A 13501-nucleotide genomic window follows, 5' to 3' on the forward strand; every position below is an offset into this window, starting at 1 on the left:
TACCCATTCAGGATAACAAAAAAACAATAATAATAATAAAAAATTAAAAATAATGCATTTAAGAGAATCATACAAAATCATATATAGAGAATCCAGCTTTTAGAAGTTACATGCGTAAAGTCCTAATCAATAAATATTTGCAGACATATTTGTTGAGGAAGACCAATGAAGACATGGGTGGAGATGGAATCTAAGGTTCTTATGCATATTTATATACAGTAGCCCAAAAATTTGTGTAGGGTAAATTTTAGTAAAGCCTAAGAATATAGAATTTCTATTTCCTTTTCCAGTTTGTGTTTTTCTGCATCATGGTGGATAAAAGTTAGTGAAATGGGCATTCAAAAAGTGGGTGCTTTTTAGATGTTTCATTCCAAGGATATATAAGAGTGGCAAGCACCTGAAAGCTTGATAAGTGGACAACCACCGAATTTAAGAGAATCGCACACATGGATTTTTTGTTATAATCATTCATGTAATCAAGACGATAAAGACAGGACTTTTGTCATTTTCAATGGAAGCCAATGTAAGCACGGAATTTGTCATTTTCAATGGAAGCCAATCTGAGCACGTCCATGAATATCGATCATGCTCTAATGGGACACCAAGGCTTAAATTTAAGACTTTCTAGTTGCAAAAGTTCTTGATATAACTTGAATCATTATGTATCCTAAAAATTTCAATTCCACATAAATATTACGAAATAGAGCGTATTTTTATAGTATACTATATCCAAACCAAGTTATAAAAAAAAAAAAAAAAAAAAAAAAAAAAAAAAAAAACCACCTATATCAAAACTAAAGATCGACAGTGATATTATTATCATTTAAAAATAAAATAAAAAAATTCTTAATGCAGACAAATCAAAAGCTAGTTATAGAGATCTTTCTCTCATCTCTGTCTTCCTAATCCGTCTGTTAATTTTCTTAAGTTTGATTGCTAATTTTGCTGTTGTTACATGAAGCTGTGGGTGGTATAATGAAAAACTGAAAAACAAAGAACAGGACATGTTTATAAAAATAAAAACAACTTTTCCATTATAACGACCATGTTCTCTGCCCAACAGATGTAAAGGAAAATAAAATAAATAGTAACACTGGCAAACGACCTATACTGTTGTGAAAGGTTAGAAACACATTCATCTACAACATTACTCTTAGTTACACACATAAAACATACGGAACCTCTCGAGAACCACTGACAAATGAGCTCACCAGAAATTATAATTTTATTATGTTTGGCTTGACGAAGAACCAGGGGTACTTTGTCCAAGTGTAGATGGTCCAGGACTGGGAGATTGTTTTGCTTCAGCTTCCTTTCCAATCAATCGGGGGCTGTACTCGCCCCTCAGTTCACTTACACGCGGGCTGTATATTTTCTGTGACAACTGTGGACTGCAGGCAGGCTTTATACCCTCTTGTGAAGTAGGTGTTGAACTTGTTACTTTCGGACTTTGAGAGTGGCGGATCTCACCGCGACTCCTTGTGAAGATTTCATCGAGTATTTCTCCACTGTCGATGGTACCACTTCTTCTATGAAGATCATGTTCCTGCCAAGTACAAAAAAGATGTCAGCATTAATACTGAATGTTTAACTACTAATGCCTACCAAACCGAACATTTTGAAACATCATGTTTGATCCATAAGGCCGGATTTAGACAACTTACTCCAAATGACATGTTGAAAGCAATGGCTGGGGCTTCTTCATATTCTGCAGCATCCAAGTCTTGAAGATGAGCTCCTTTGAAAAACTTAGGGAGAAAATATTGCCTCACCGGGACAAGAAGCATGATCAACAATGGGAAAAGCACCCCGGCTATTGGGATCCATGTTATTCCGAAACAAAGAAGCAAATAAATTGTCTGGAACATGGTGAAGGCGACAATTGATTTGAAGGGCACGGTTTCAACAAATGTTGCATGATACTTCTCCAGAACCCTAAACAATTTAGACAACAATCATGCTTTTTTCCTGAAAATTATTATAAGCTCAAGGAAATGGTACTAATTGCAATTCAAATGAACGTACACATTGCCAGAGATACATGTGTGCATGAATCGATCTAGCTTAGAATGTCTGAGTTCGTTTCTAAAACATGAGGCAATAACATGAATAAAAGCTAAGAATGTTTGTAAACTTACCTGTATCTTCGACTTGGAGCAGTGAAAAGTAACAATATCCTCTCCCAGAATTGATTTCCAGGCAAGCTTTCAATTGCCATGAAAGCAAAATAACCCCAAAGAACTGCAGTTGGGATCTTCTTCAGAAGAGGCATAGCAGCAACACAACCAGCAACCATCAATGACTGAAGCAGATTGCTGAGACGTTGTTCTTTAACTTCAACAGGCAGAAGATCATCAACATCCTTATCCACATCAAAAACGGTTTCATCAACAGGGGCATCAATATAGCCAGAACTTGAGGCCTGTTGGACTGTGGATTCTTTGAGCTCTTTCAATCCCTGTTGAATCGCAGAGAACATTTTTCTTTTTAAAAAAAAAAAAAAAAAAAAAAAAAGGTAAAAAGATTCTGCATCAGAAGTCGTATATGAGCAAAATTTACCAGAGTAGATGGAAATTGGTATACTAGTGGAGTCTGCATTTCATTATAAGCATCTTGCATGCTGCGGTATAATTGACTCAGGTTTGCATTTCTACGAATACTTTTTCGTGCAGTTGATACAAGTTTATTCCGCAGCAGCTAATCCCAAAGAAAAAAATTCAATTTAGAATTTAGGAAAAAGAATATATTAACTACAGACAAGTATCAACAGAAGATTTCTTCAAATGCAGAATTGAAAGACACTATAACAAAGGCCTGTGCATCAGGAATCTATCACAGAGACAGAAAATATCTCTGCTCCTATTATCCATATTCAATTGGCCAAACGCAAGGCAAAGAGATTAATAGCAGCCAAAAAGTCCAACAATTTTTTTAGCTTAAAGAGCAAAAATTATTTTCAAGGCATGATATAAAATCCAGGAAACTTCGAAGGCCCAGTAAACTGGATAATACCTGATGTTTTAGAGTGGCCAAATTTTTTGTATGCATAGGAGATTGTGGAATTACACCATTGGAAGGAGGAATACCGATAAGCCCACATAGAATGGTCTGGAAGGAGATGGATATTGGAACCAAAATAAATGTTTTACCCAAAATAATGAGTTCATTCACCAGAATTTTAAAGATAGTATTTCAGGAATGCAGATTACCAGAAAACCCAAAAGAAGAAGGTCATAGTGATACGAAGCTGGTTTTTTCAGATTGAACTCCTTCTGCTGAGCAAGTTGAGATGCAACACTGTGATCAAAGTAGTAAAGCACAGCGATCATGGTTGCTGGTATAAATGCTCCAACTATATATAATGGAGGAACATCCAGCATTTCCTGCACAATTTGAAAGCATGAGTTCCAAGCTGGGATTTAAAGCATAACGCATAGTTTGGTTCTACGTCCAAAGATTTAATCAAGTGCTAGCAGAAGTTCTCTATCAGATACTAGGTAAATCCAAACTATAATTCGTACCTTGATAACCGTCCAATTAGAGTAAGCTCCGGGAGACCATGGATTTGGACTGAAAAGCCGTCTTGGGATTCCTTTGGGAACATCTTTAACTGGTATGTAAGAAATGGCTGTCCATACAAGCACCATAAGAGGAACTCCATAATCTGCAATAAATCCTCGCAGCCAGCCTACAGCACCAAAGCACACTTATCAGACATATATCATAATTTCTTTCTCTCCCAAGCAAGAAACTGAATTTCAATAAAGTATACCCAAATTTTAGAAAATAGTAAATTGAGCCAGAAACATGATCACAATAAGAGACAATATAGACTTTACCATATAAAAATTAAAAATTTTATTCTAACAAAAACAACTAGCTATTTTAGCTCTTAAGAGTTCAAAACTAACATCCACATACCAGTACCATAGCGCCAGGATCTAGCTTTACGGCTTCGAAGTGCAGTAAGAAGAAGGCCGAAAGAGAGAACTAATGCAAACATTCCATTTCCAAATCGCCATGAAGGTTGGAGTGCAGTCCCGTTAGAGTTTCCTCTTTTGGGTATGCCAAACTCTTCCACGACTCCCTGTAGATGAGAGGCATAAGTTGAAAATACCACAAGGATTGATAAGCATTTATGCAAACTGATTGATCTGGGGGAAAGCTATGTGTGGAAACCTATCATTGCTAATAAAGTTTTTGAACGAAACCATTTCCTTCCACATCCATGTCAATAGGTTCCAATTTGTTATATTTTGGAAACCAAACTATACTCGATTTGCAAGATCAGTAGGTACTCTCACCCTTATGGCCTGCTGCATAAAAAGCATTGCAATTAGCAGACCAAATAATTCACCAGCAAGACGCGTAAACCTATTGATAATGGAGCATGCACCCAGAATGGCCAGCAAGAAAAGTAAAAGGGCTGTCCACACACATACCCTAAATGCAAAAAGAAGCAGGAAAAATGAAAAATATTTAGTTACACCAGTAGATTTTGATATTTATCACACTTAAGAAAAGAGTGTCAAAGAGATACCATCCTGTCCAGGCTAAGAAGAGTTCCTTCCCTACATCTTTCCGGTCCTTAACAAAGTTGAACATAAATGTATACATCAACACTGTTGGTTCAGCCACCCCTAGTATAAGCAAGGGCTGTCCTCCAAAAACTGAATGGATAACACCGCAAAGGGCTGTTGATGCAAGAGTATGCACTGCGGTCAGAGTTCCATCTGCAGGACATGCAAACAAGGTATTGATTAGCAAACTACTTTTAAATAGCACCATATGAGGGCATAGACACTCGAAAAATGAAGAGAATTTTTGCCTGTGTTTCTTTCTAGCTGCTCCCCAAAAGATATAACTGGAATTGCTGAAGCAAAGAATATATAGGTTGTTGGGGCCAAGATCCTGCATGATAGCCAATAATGATTATAACTTCAGTAATAAATTTGAAAACAAGAATATATGCAACAGCATACTAAATGAAGTAACAGCAATTTTGTTCTTAAACAGCAACAGCAACCACCTCGATGATCATAGCATAAAAAGAAAAGAAGCTCTTATACTTTGTTGGTGATGCTAAATGAGATATGAGAGATTAACAAACCTGATGCCCGCTCGCAGACCACCAGTCCAATCTTGTTTATAGCACAAAAGTCTTCCTTTGAGGTCATTCTTGATTCCACGGAAGGGAACAAATGTTTCTTCCATGATAAGTTTAATACTTAGGGAAGAATAAGTAAATAGAATCTTCCCGGATTTTGTTTGAGAAAACAAATATGAGGGTAGTAAAAACAATAAGATGCTGAAGGCAGATCCAAATTCTAAGGGACTCGAGAGGCCACAGTGGTTTTAAATTTGCATTAGTGATAATATATATCCAAAATTATGGGCAGAGAAGCAAGTAATTCTTGATCATAACAGGACTTTGAAGGATAAAAATAGCGGGAAAGAAGAATATCAAACTCATTATTTCTGAAGTATAATATAGACCCCTGGTATAGGTCCTGAAAATAATGAATTAATCCAGTGGAAAGAATTTACATTCCTGAGTAATTTGCAAAGAATAATTGGATTAAGCTATGAAGAACAAAAGAATGAGTAATGAATTGCTACTTGAATTCCATATCTTAGATAAAAACTAGAAAATTTTAGCGAATTGAATTCATTATGAATTAAAAAGTTCAATACTAACGAGTTAAAGAGGACCTCTCCATATGATCAAATCACAAAACTACTAGCGGTGGACTTCGATGAAGCTTAGATCCATCACCTCTCTTTTCTCTTATCTAAAAGCCCTCCCTTTCATCAGCTAGCTCCCACCAGAAGAATGCTAAACAAACTGTTACATAGTATAATTTTCGATCTAAAATCTGGGTAATGAATATTGAAGTCAAGCTTTAGGCTTTTGAGGTATTGAGAGCAAGAACCAGAAAATTAACGAAAACCCATCATCGATAGCTGCATTTGGAATGGTTTAGAACAATTTGAAGCAAATGGGCATTCACAGAACACAAGAAAGAAAACTTTGAAATCTAAGAAAACTAAACAAAGAGATCTTCAAACCGTAAACTTAACGAGAACCCATTATTAAAATCATAATAGGAATGACTCAGAAAACTATTGAGCAAATGAGCATTTAACAAACAGAAAAGAGAACCAACGAGATGGGGAGAAAATCAAAATTACATTATTCAGAAAAAGACTCTCAGGAGCATAAAAGGAAACAATTTGATAACACACAATCGATGAGGAATGTTTAAAGCTTTAAGTTACATGACAAGAGCTGAGAGCAGATAGATATATATATATATATATATATAGAGAGAGAGAGAGAGAGAGAGAGCGAGAGAGAGAGAGAGAGAGAGAGGAAGCTTAAGGCATAGAAAATTCAGGTAAAGGAGAATGACAGCTTCTGATTCTAAAGCAATAAATGAACAGAGCAAAAGAATCAAAGAGAGGGTGTGTTCTTTTTGCAAACAAACTCTGCAATGTAAGGATTTTTCGCGTGAAAGAGATAGTGTTTGGTGACTAAGCATAAATATCACCATTACCATATAGCAGAGTGAGAGAGAAAAAGAGAGGGACGGTGAAAAAAATATATATATTGAAAAATAAATAAAAACAAAAAACCAAATAGTTTAATCAACCACAAAGTTGGCATGCCCATCTGTTTTCCAAAATGAAATTATGACAAAATCATTTCCAAATTCGATCAATCGTCTTACAACTACGAAATAAATATTTTCCACCCTCTCTGCTTTTACATTGTTTTTGTTAGTCCACTTCAAGAACCAAACAGTGCCTACATAAGTTCCTTCTGCTTTTATTAACCCAAAAAAAAAAAAGAAAAAAAAAATCCTTGTTGTTTTTCATATGTTTTTTTCATGGTGCTACTGGTACAATCAGACCTAACTTTTTTAGGTCAGTTAAGGTTTTTTTTTTTCCTCTTTTTTTTTTTTTTTTGGGAAACAAAAATAAATAGTATCTCATTGATGGGTTATTTAATAAAAAACCAGTTGGAAAACTATGTGAGAATAAAGTAATTATTTTTTATTTGTAAGCTTTCACTGAAAGCACGTGTGTTCTGGACCCCAACGTTTTCAATCTTTGATCCGTATGAGGTCTTTTGGGTTAACAGGTTTGAAAGCAATTTACCAAAAACAGGGTTTAAAAAAGCACCCAAAAGAGTCAAATAAAAGATCTGGGTAATATAGAATATACCCATGCCACAAAACTTTATCTCTATGCTAAGCCACATTTACCCCAAAAAAAAAAAAAATATATATATATATATACACCAAAAGAATAATTAAAAAAATATTAAAACAAAAATAATAATAAATAATAAAAAACCATTTAAAGGGCTGAAATGAATTTAACCCAAAAAAATTATATTAAAAGCTGAAAAATGAACAATTTCGATAAATGGTAAATTTCCGAAATTACCCTTCCTGGCTTTAAGAAATAACAACATACCGGCGAGCTTGCCAGTTTCTTTTATTTATTTATTTTATTTTATTTTACATATATATATATACTCTTTTTTTTTTTTTTTTGTTTTTTCTCTATACACATATGCAATTAAATACTCAAAGTGTGACATTGAAAATTGACGCTGTTGTTACAGTAATAATCGTAGGTTTCACGTTAAGGTTGATATGATTATTATTTTATTTAAAATAAAATTAAAAATCTATATAAAAATTAACTAAATTTATAATATTCTATCTATTGATAATCATCATATAACTATCAGTTCTATTATTTTCATTCCTATTTATTATCAATTTTTGTTGTTTCTTTTTTCTTTTCATATTGAAAATAAAGAGATTTAAATTTGGGATGATTGTTTAATTTGGAAACCAACAAAGTTGATTGTTCTTGCAAGAATAATTTCTATTAGTTACAAACAATATTTTATTTTTCTTTGATGAAATGAATATTGTTAAATTTTGGACATACGATCTCAACACAAAATATTAAAATGGCAATATTAGAAATTGATGCGGCAATAATTGTAAATATTATTTTTAACCTTATTTGGATGGAATATTAATTTGACATTGTTATAATTTTGCGTCTAATATTGAAGTTGTCGAAACGCCAAATGCATTGACTTTTTACAATAAAATTACAAATTATTCTTACTAGCACTTTATGGTAAATAAATTTTTTTTTTCTTTATATGTGCTTTCAGAATTAGATTTGACCTTTTTCTCTTGAATCGTAAACTGTTTCACAATTTCATAATTATCAATATTTCTAAATGTAATAAAAGCATATTTATAATAATATCCTATAATGGAATAATTTCTATTTAGTCATAAAAAATTTTATTTTCAACTTTGACCAATTATATATTAATTGCAATAAGTTATAAGTTTTTATGGACTCATTTTAAAAAAATTTCTCCCAACATAATAATAATTATTTATATATTATACATTACATTTTAACATGATATAAAATATTTATGCAAAATTGTTTAGAAAATCAATTTATTTTTTTAAATTATTACAATACCTATGAATATATAGATATGTAATAACTTGTTAATATAGATACTTTTTTATTGAAGCCATAATATTTTTAACTTGTCAAACAATTTTAGAGCTTCTTGATATGTATTTCTATACTATTCCTCAAGATTATATTTGTATACCTTAATAAACTATTTGTAATTTCCTTTTTAATAAAGTAATATATAACTTGATTGATTGAGAATTACATATAAATAATAGAATTTTTAATTACATCTACTCTAAGTGATAATCTTTCCATAATTATAAAAATAGTTTAATCCCAACAACATGACTATAAAGAGATTTTACAGTACAATTTAATATATATATATATATATATATATATTTATATACTTAAATCACATTTACATTGAAATGGATAACCACATTAATTTCTGTGTATCATACATGAAGATGAGCCCGTTGACGTTTTGTCCTAGGCTCAAAATATATATTGGATTAATTGTCACATAAGTAGGTCTTAGACTAGGTTTACTAACGACAAAAATTAGTTAGAGACAATCATAAACTATAACAAATTAATAATTCAGTGGACATCAGATAAGAAATATATTATATAATAACAATTCACTGGCATATTAGAGGACAAAAATTTGAAACTAATTACCATTGGTTTTGTATTATAGCATCCGAAAACAAACGATCGGAGGAAATCACACTAAAAGTTTATTTATTTATTTTTTATTTTGGATTTAATTTTATAGATGCATTCATGATTTTGCTAAACTTGAAGACATAATAAATGAAGATAGAACTTATACTACTGTTGAGCATATAAAACATAGATAAGTAAACTTTTAACTTAATATATTAAAATTATAATACAAATAAAATAAAAAATTGTACATCATTTACCATGTTATTTGGTAAATAAATTTAATAAACATATATTTTGGTTTTGTTAACATTAGTTTTAATTCATTGAAAAATCTATCTTTCATCATGCTAAAATTTATTGGAAAATCTAATTATAGAAAAAGAGAATGCAGCTGTGGATAAATATGCTATTATTTCGTTAAACATAAGATGTTTAAAAACTAAAACAAAATGAAAGGACAAAGTTGTAATTTAAAGCAGCACGCAGTTAATGGCCGGTATGCACCATGCACATGCACACAAGTTACCTATATACTATGCGTAGTTAAAATTAATATGCAATATTTTTAGGGGGGGAAAAAAAAAAGAAATGATTTTTTTTTCCCTTTTTTTATTTATTTATTTATTTTATTATTTTTTGTTTTTTTGTCTTCTTGTTCATTTATTTATTTATTTATATCATTTTTGGGCTAACAACTTGAAAAGCGATAAATTACATATAATATATATATATATATATATATATATTTTATTAGAAGAAGAGGCATACGGTATATAAGTTTCTTATTTGGGGAATAAAGCTTTGATTATCTTTTGCAAAAGAATATATTTGATGAATAAGATCAAGCTTTTGGAGTGGTATCTATATCTCAAAAGTTTTTAATTTGTTAAGTAAAAAGCTAAGCAAACCTTTTTAGGTTTGATATGTTGAAAAGGGTGCCTATAAAAACTAACTTCTTCAAACTTTTCACATGAAAAATAATTAGCACAAAAATATTCTCAGTGGAGATTCTTTTTTTCCTTTAATTTATTTGTTAGTTGCCAAAATAATAGTTTATAATTTACATATGATAATTAATTGATAATACCCTTCCAAAAGAATTATATATGGTACATGGAGTTCATGGTAGTGTTGTCGCATCCTTATTTGTTCATCATTTATCAACCACATATAGTTCCATGTCATATGTCATTTTATTTTATTTTATACTTTGTTTTTAAATTTTTACTGTGAACAATACGTCATTAGTTTGATAGTTTGAACCCAGAGATAATCTTGAAAAATAATAACTTGACCACATCAAAGATTGTTCCTAAAAGATCAGTACTATATATGTATTTTTAATTAAATTAGTTTAGATCTTGTCTGTTATGGTGCTCTAACAAAAATTGCTTTTGGTTTCTAAGATTAATTATTAAATGACGATAGCATGCCAGTGGTTTATATAAAAAACTTAATGGAAAACTCTGTACGCAAAAAGAAATATATTGACTTAATAAAATTTTATTACACATAATTTTCTTTTTTCTTTTGGAAAAATTCTACTACAATACATCCAAAATGTATTAAATTAATGTATTATTACCGATAAAAAAAAATTAAAGTATATGTAAGGTCCTTAGAAGATGGTTACGTGGAGATTGAAATGAGTCCAAAATGAATAATGAATAAAATATCTCCTTTAATTTGTGTTCAAAACGCAAGTGCAGCATCACCACCATGGTAAAGCCTACCATTAAATAATTGTCATTTTGAAGTCTTTTATTTATTTATTGTCACTTTCCATGACAAGATTGATCAACAAACTTATGCTTTCATGTGGTCCTCTCCTAAATGCACAAAACAACCCTCATACTTGTCTTGCTGTGATTGAATTTATATTTACTTATGAGTACACTTCCGATCAGTTTCTTACATCAATCCGATGATGTTCAACTAAAATCTTTTTATCATAGATGCATTTCTTTGCATTAGAAAAAAAAAAAAAAAAGATTTTCTTTTGGTAATAAAAGAAATGGATTTCTTTGCATTTTTAAGTGGGCTGAAACTATATTTTAAATTTTAGTCTAAACTAATTTTTAATTTAATATATTTATTGTACAATATTATTATTGTGGATATGATAAACAATTGATCATATATATATATATACACATGAGAAAGGCAACGGTGCAGTCCGTTTGGATGAGAATCTACACTAAAATCGATGCTTTTAGAAAATAAAAAAAATATATATTGGCCTTATGAATCTACATATGAACAAACCGCATCCTAGCGTCTTCTTATATATATATATATATATAAGATTTATCCAGATGCATTATCATTATTACACTTAGAGTTATTTCAATATATCATTCCTAGATCAAATTAGATATGATCACTTTATATAAGAACTTAGAGATTAATTTGAATTGATATTTTTAGTTGAAATGATGAGACGTTATCAAAAGTATATATATTATAATTTTATTGTACGATCATTGGAATAATTATTAATGAGTGAGAGATTTATTAACTGACCGATCAAAGTATAGCTGTCACGATGATGCAATCTGATAAAATTGACCAATATAATCCTAAATTGTACATTTGATTAACAAAAAAAATCGACCAATCTAATCCTAATCGTTTATGAGATTACAAAGATAAACTTCACCAAATTATACCGTTATGTCATTATATATCTTTCATTTTCTAATTACTGTGATATATATTAAGGAAAATGTTTTGGATTTGTGAATTTTTTTTTTTTTTTTTTACCCCTTTCAATGTCCATATATATTGCTACCCACGTTTTGCATTCGTTACAGGTAGATAAAATAACGGTTTTTATTACCTGGCTGTCCCTATATAGACAAATTATTATAATATTTTTTTTGTTGGTTAGTACTTATAATTAAAAACACTATTTCTACAAATTAATTAGATAAACGATGATCTGAAACTAAATCTATAAAACTTTGCCGAAAAACTACTACGGCCAATTGGTAAAAGAACATCTTGGTCACAACACGTACATTTTCTGCTACTAAAAGCATAGTTTCATCGCAAAAAGTACAAAACTTCGTTAATTTTTCATGCTAAAAGTCAATTCTTTTTGTATTGAAAATCTTATAGAGCAATAGCTTGTTCAAGTTGGCAATATTTGTTAATTGGTACCTCTTTGTCCAAAAAAGTCAGCCTAATTTGTCACCTCAGTCGACCTTTAAAATTTTCCCCCTTTTTTTCGTTTTTTGTTTTGGTAAATAAGGCTGTTAAATTTTTCTCCTTTGATTTTATATATACACATGTGTACATAACATGTATATGGATAAATTTGGCTGCTATACAGCAAAGTCGGTTAGCCACTCTAATTTTTATAGTCCAAAAATCAATATCAGTACAAACAAAATGATGCAATCTTCCATGCCTAATGGCGTGCACAAACAATCATCTTCCATCATTTTCTATGTAATTTAATTTAGTTCCTTATATCTTGTACTATAATGCATTGAATAAAATAATGTTTATATATAGGTATGGAATGATCATAGAAATGTCAATGGAACGAGACGTGACCGGTTTTTAAAATCCCATCCCCATCTCCATGGAAGATTTTTTATCCCGTCCTGTGGTTTTTTCTGTTTTTTTATAGACTGGACAGGGATGGGGATTCTCCAATCGGGAACGGAATAAAATGGTTTTCTTCGTTTCTGTTTTTTATCATTCATATAATTTTTTTAAAAAAAATTTATATAATATTTTTTAATAAATAAAATGTAAATAAAATGATCAAAATGTAATTAAAATATAATACAATACATCGATATCGGAGGCCAAAGTTGAAGGCTTAATGTTGGAGCTTGTAAAAAAATAAAAAAATGATATTTTAAATAAATGAAACTACAAAAAAAAGTTAAATAAATAAATAAATAAATATATATACTGGACCGAGTTTGGAACGGGATGTTTATTCTCCGTTTCCGGTTTAGGTTTTAAACCTTTGCCCCAAATTTGTCTCCTAATTCCGATTTTTCGAAGAAAAAAAAACCACTCCGTTAAGAGTGGTGTACCGTGGGAACCGAATCATATAGGGCAAATTGTCATTCCTAAATGACTATATTTTTTTATCTTGCCTTAAACTACTTTAGAGTATACATTAATGGTTTGCTTTAATGCTTTAATTCATATTAAATTCATTTAATATATTTAGTCTCTGACTTTCTCTATATATAGTTAGGCTATCATCTTGGATCTAATAGTTTTATTATCTTGTTTTTTATCATTGGTTATTCAACCACTTGAATAATTGTAATCATAGTCAGTAAATTTGCAAATGATATACATACACATACATATTTTATAAAAAAAT

General features: G+C 30.6%; 1 protein-coding gene across 2 annotated transcripts; it reads right to left on the reverse strand.

Moving 5' to 3' along the window:
* Positions 1-1007: 1007 nt before the first annotated feature.
* On the reverse strand, positions 1008-6542 carry LOC107418362 (probable boron transporter 2). Of its 2 annotated transcripts, XM_048473142.2 has the most exons (12): positions 5111-6541; positions 4829-4911; positions 4541-4733; positions 4305-4443; positions 3922-4087; positions 3522-3688; positions 3210-3383; positions 3013-3108; positions 2560-2697; positions 2139-2458; positions 1665-1935; positions 1008-1546 (listed from the first exon to the last, which is right to left on the reverse strand). In XM_048473142.2, the coding sequence occupies exons 1-12, from the start codon at positions 5212-5214 to the stop codon at positions 1229-1231; spliced, it is 2169 nt and encodes a 722-aa protein (XP_048329099.1). In that variant the 5' UTR covers positions 5215-6541; the 3' UTR covers positions 1008-1228. The 2 variants fall into 2 exon arrangements, with proteins under 2 accessions (XP_048329099.1, XP_060670263.1); XM_060814280.1 differs by lacking the exon at positions 3013-3108 and having other exon boundaries at positions 5111-6542.
* Between the last annotated feature and the right edge of the window lie 6959 nt (positions 6543-13501).

This window comes from Ziziphus jujuba, chromosome 2 (genome assembly GCF_031755915.1).
Source record: "Ziziphus jujuba cultivar Dongzao chromosome 2, ASM3175591v1".
Classification (NCBI taxonomy): domain Eukaryota; kingdom Viridiplantae; phylum Streptophyta; class Magnoliopsida; order Rosales; family Rhamnaceae; genus Ziziphus; species Ziziphus jujuba.

Excerpts from the sequence above, each read along its gene's own strand:
- LOC107418362 (XM_048473142.2), bottom strand. The coding sequence starts at position 5,214 with ATGGAAGAAACATTTGTTCCCTTCCGTGGAATCAAGAATGACCTCAAA. Across the intron at positions 3,109-3,209 it reads TTCTTCTTTTGGGTTTTCTG|ACCATTCTATGTGGGCTTAT; the intron begins GTAATCTGCATT and ends ATCTCCTTCCAG. Across the intron at positions 2,459-2,559 it reads ACCAATTTCCATCTACTCTG|GGATTGAAAGAGCTCAAAGA; the intron begins GTAAATTTTGCT and ends GCGATTCAACAG.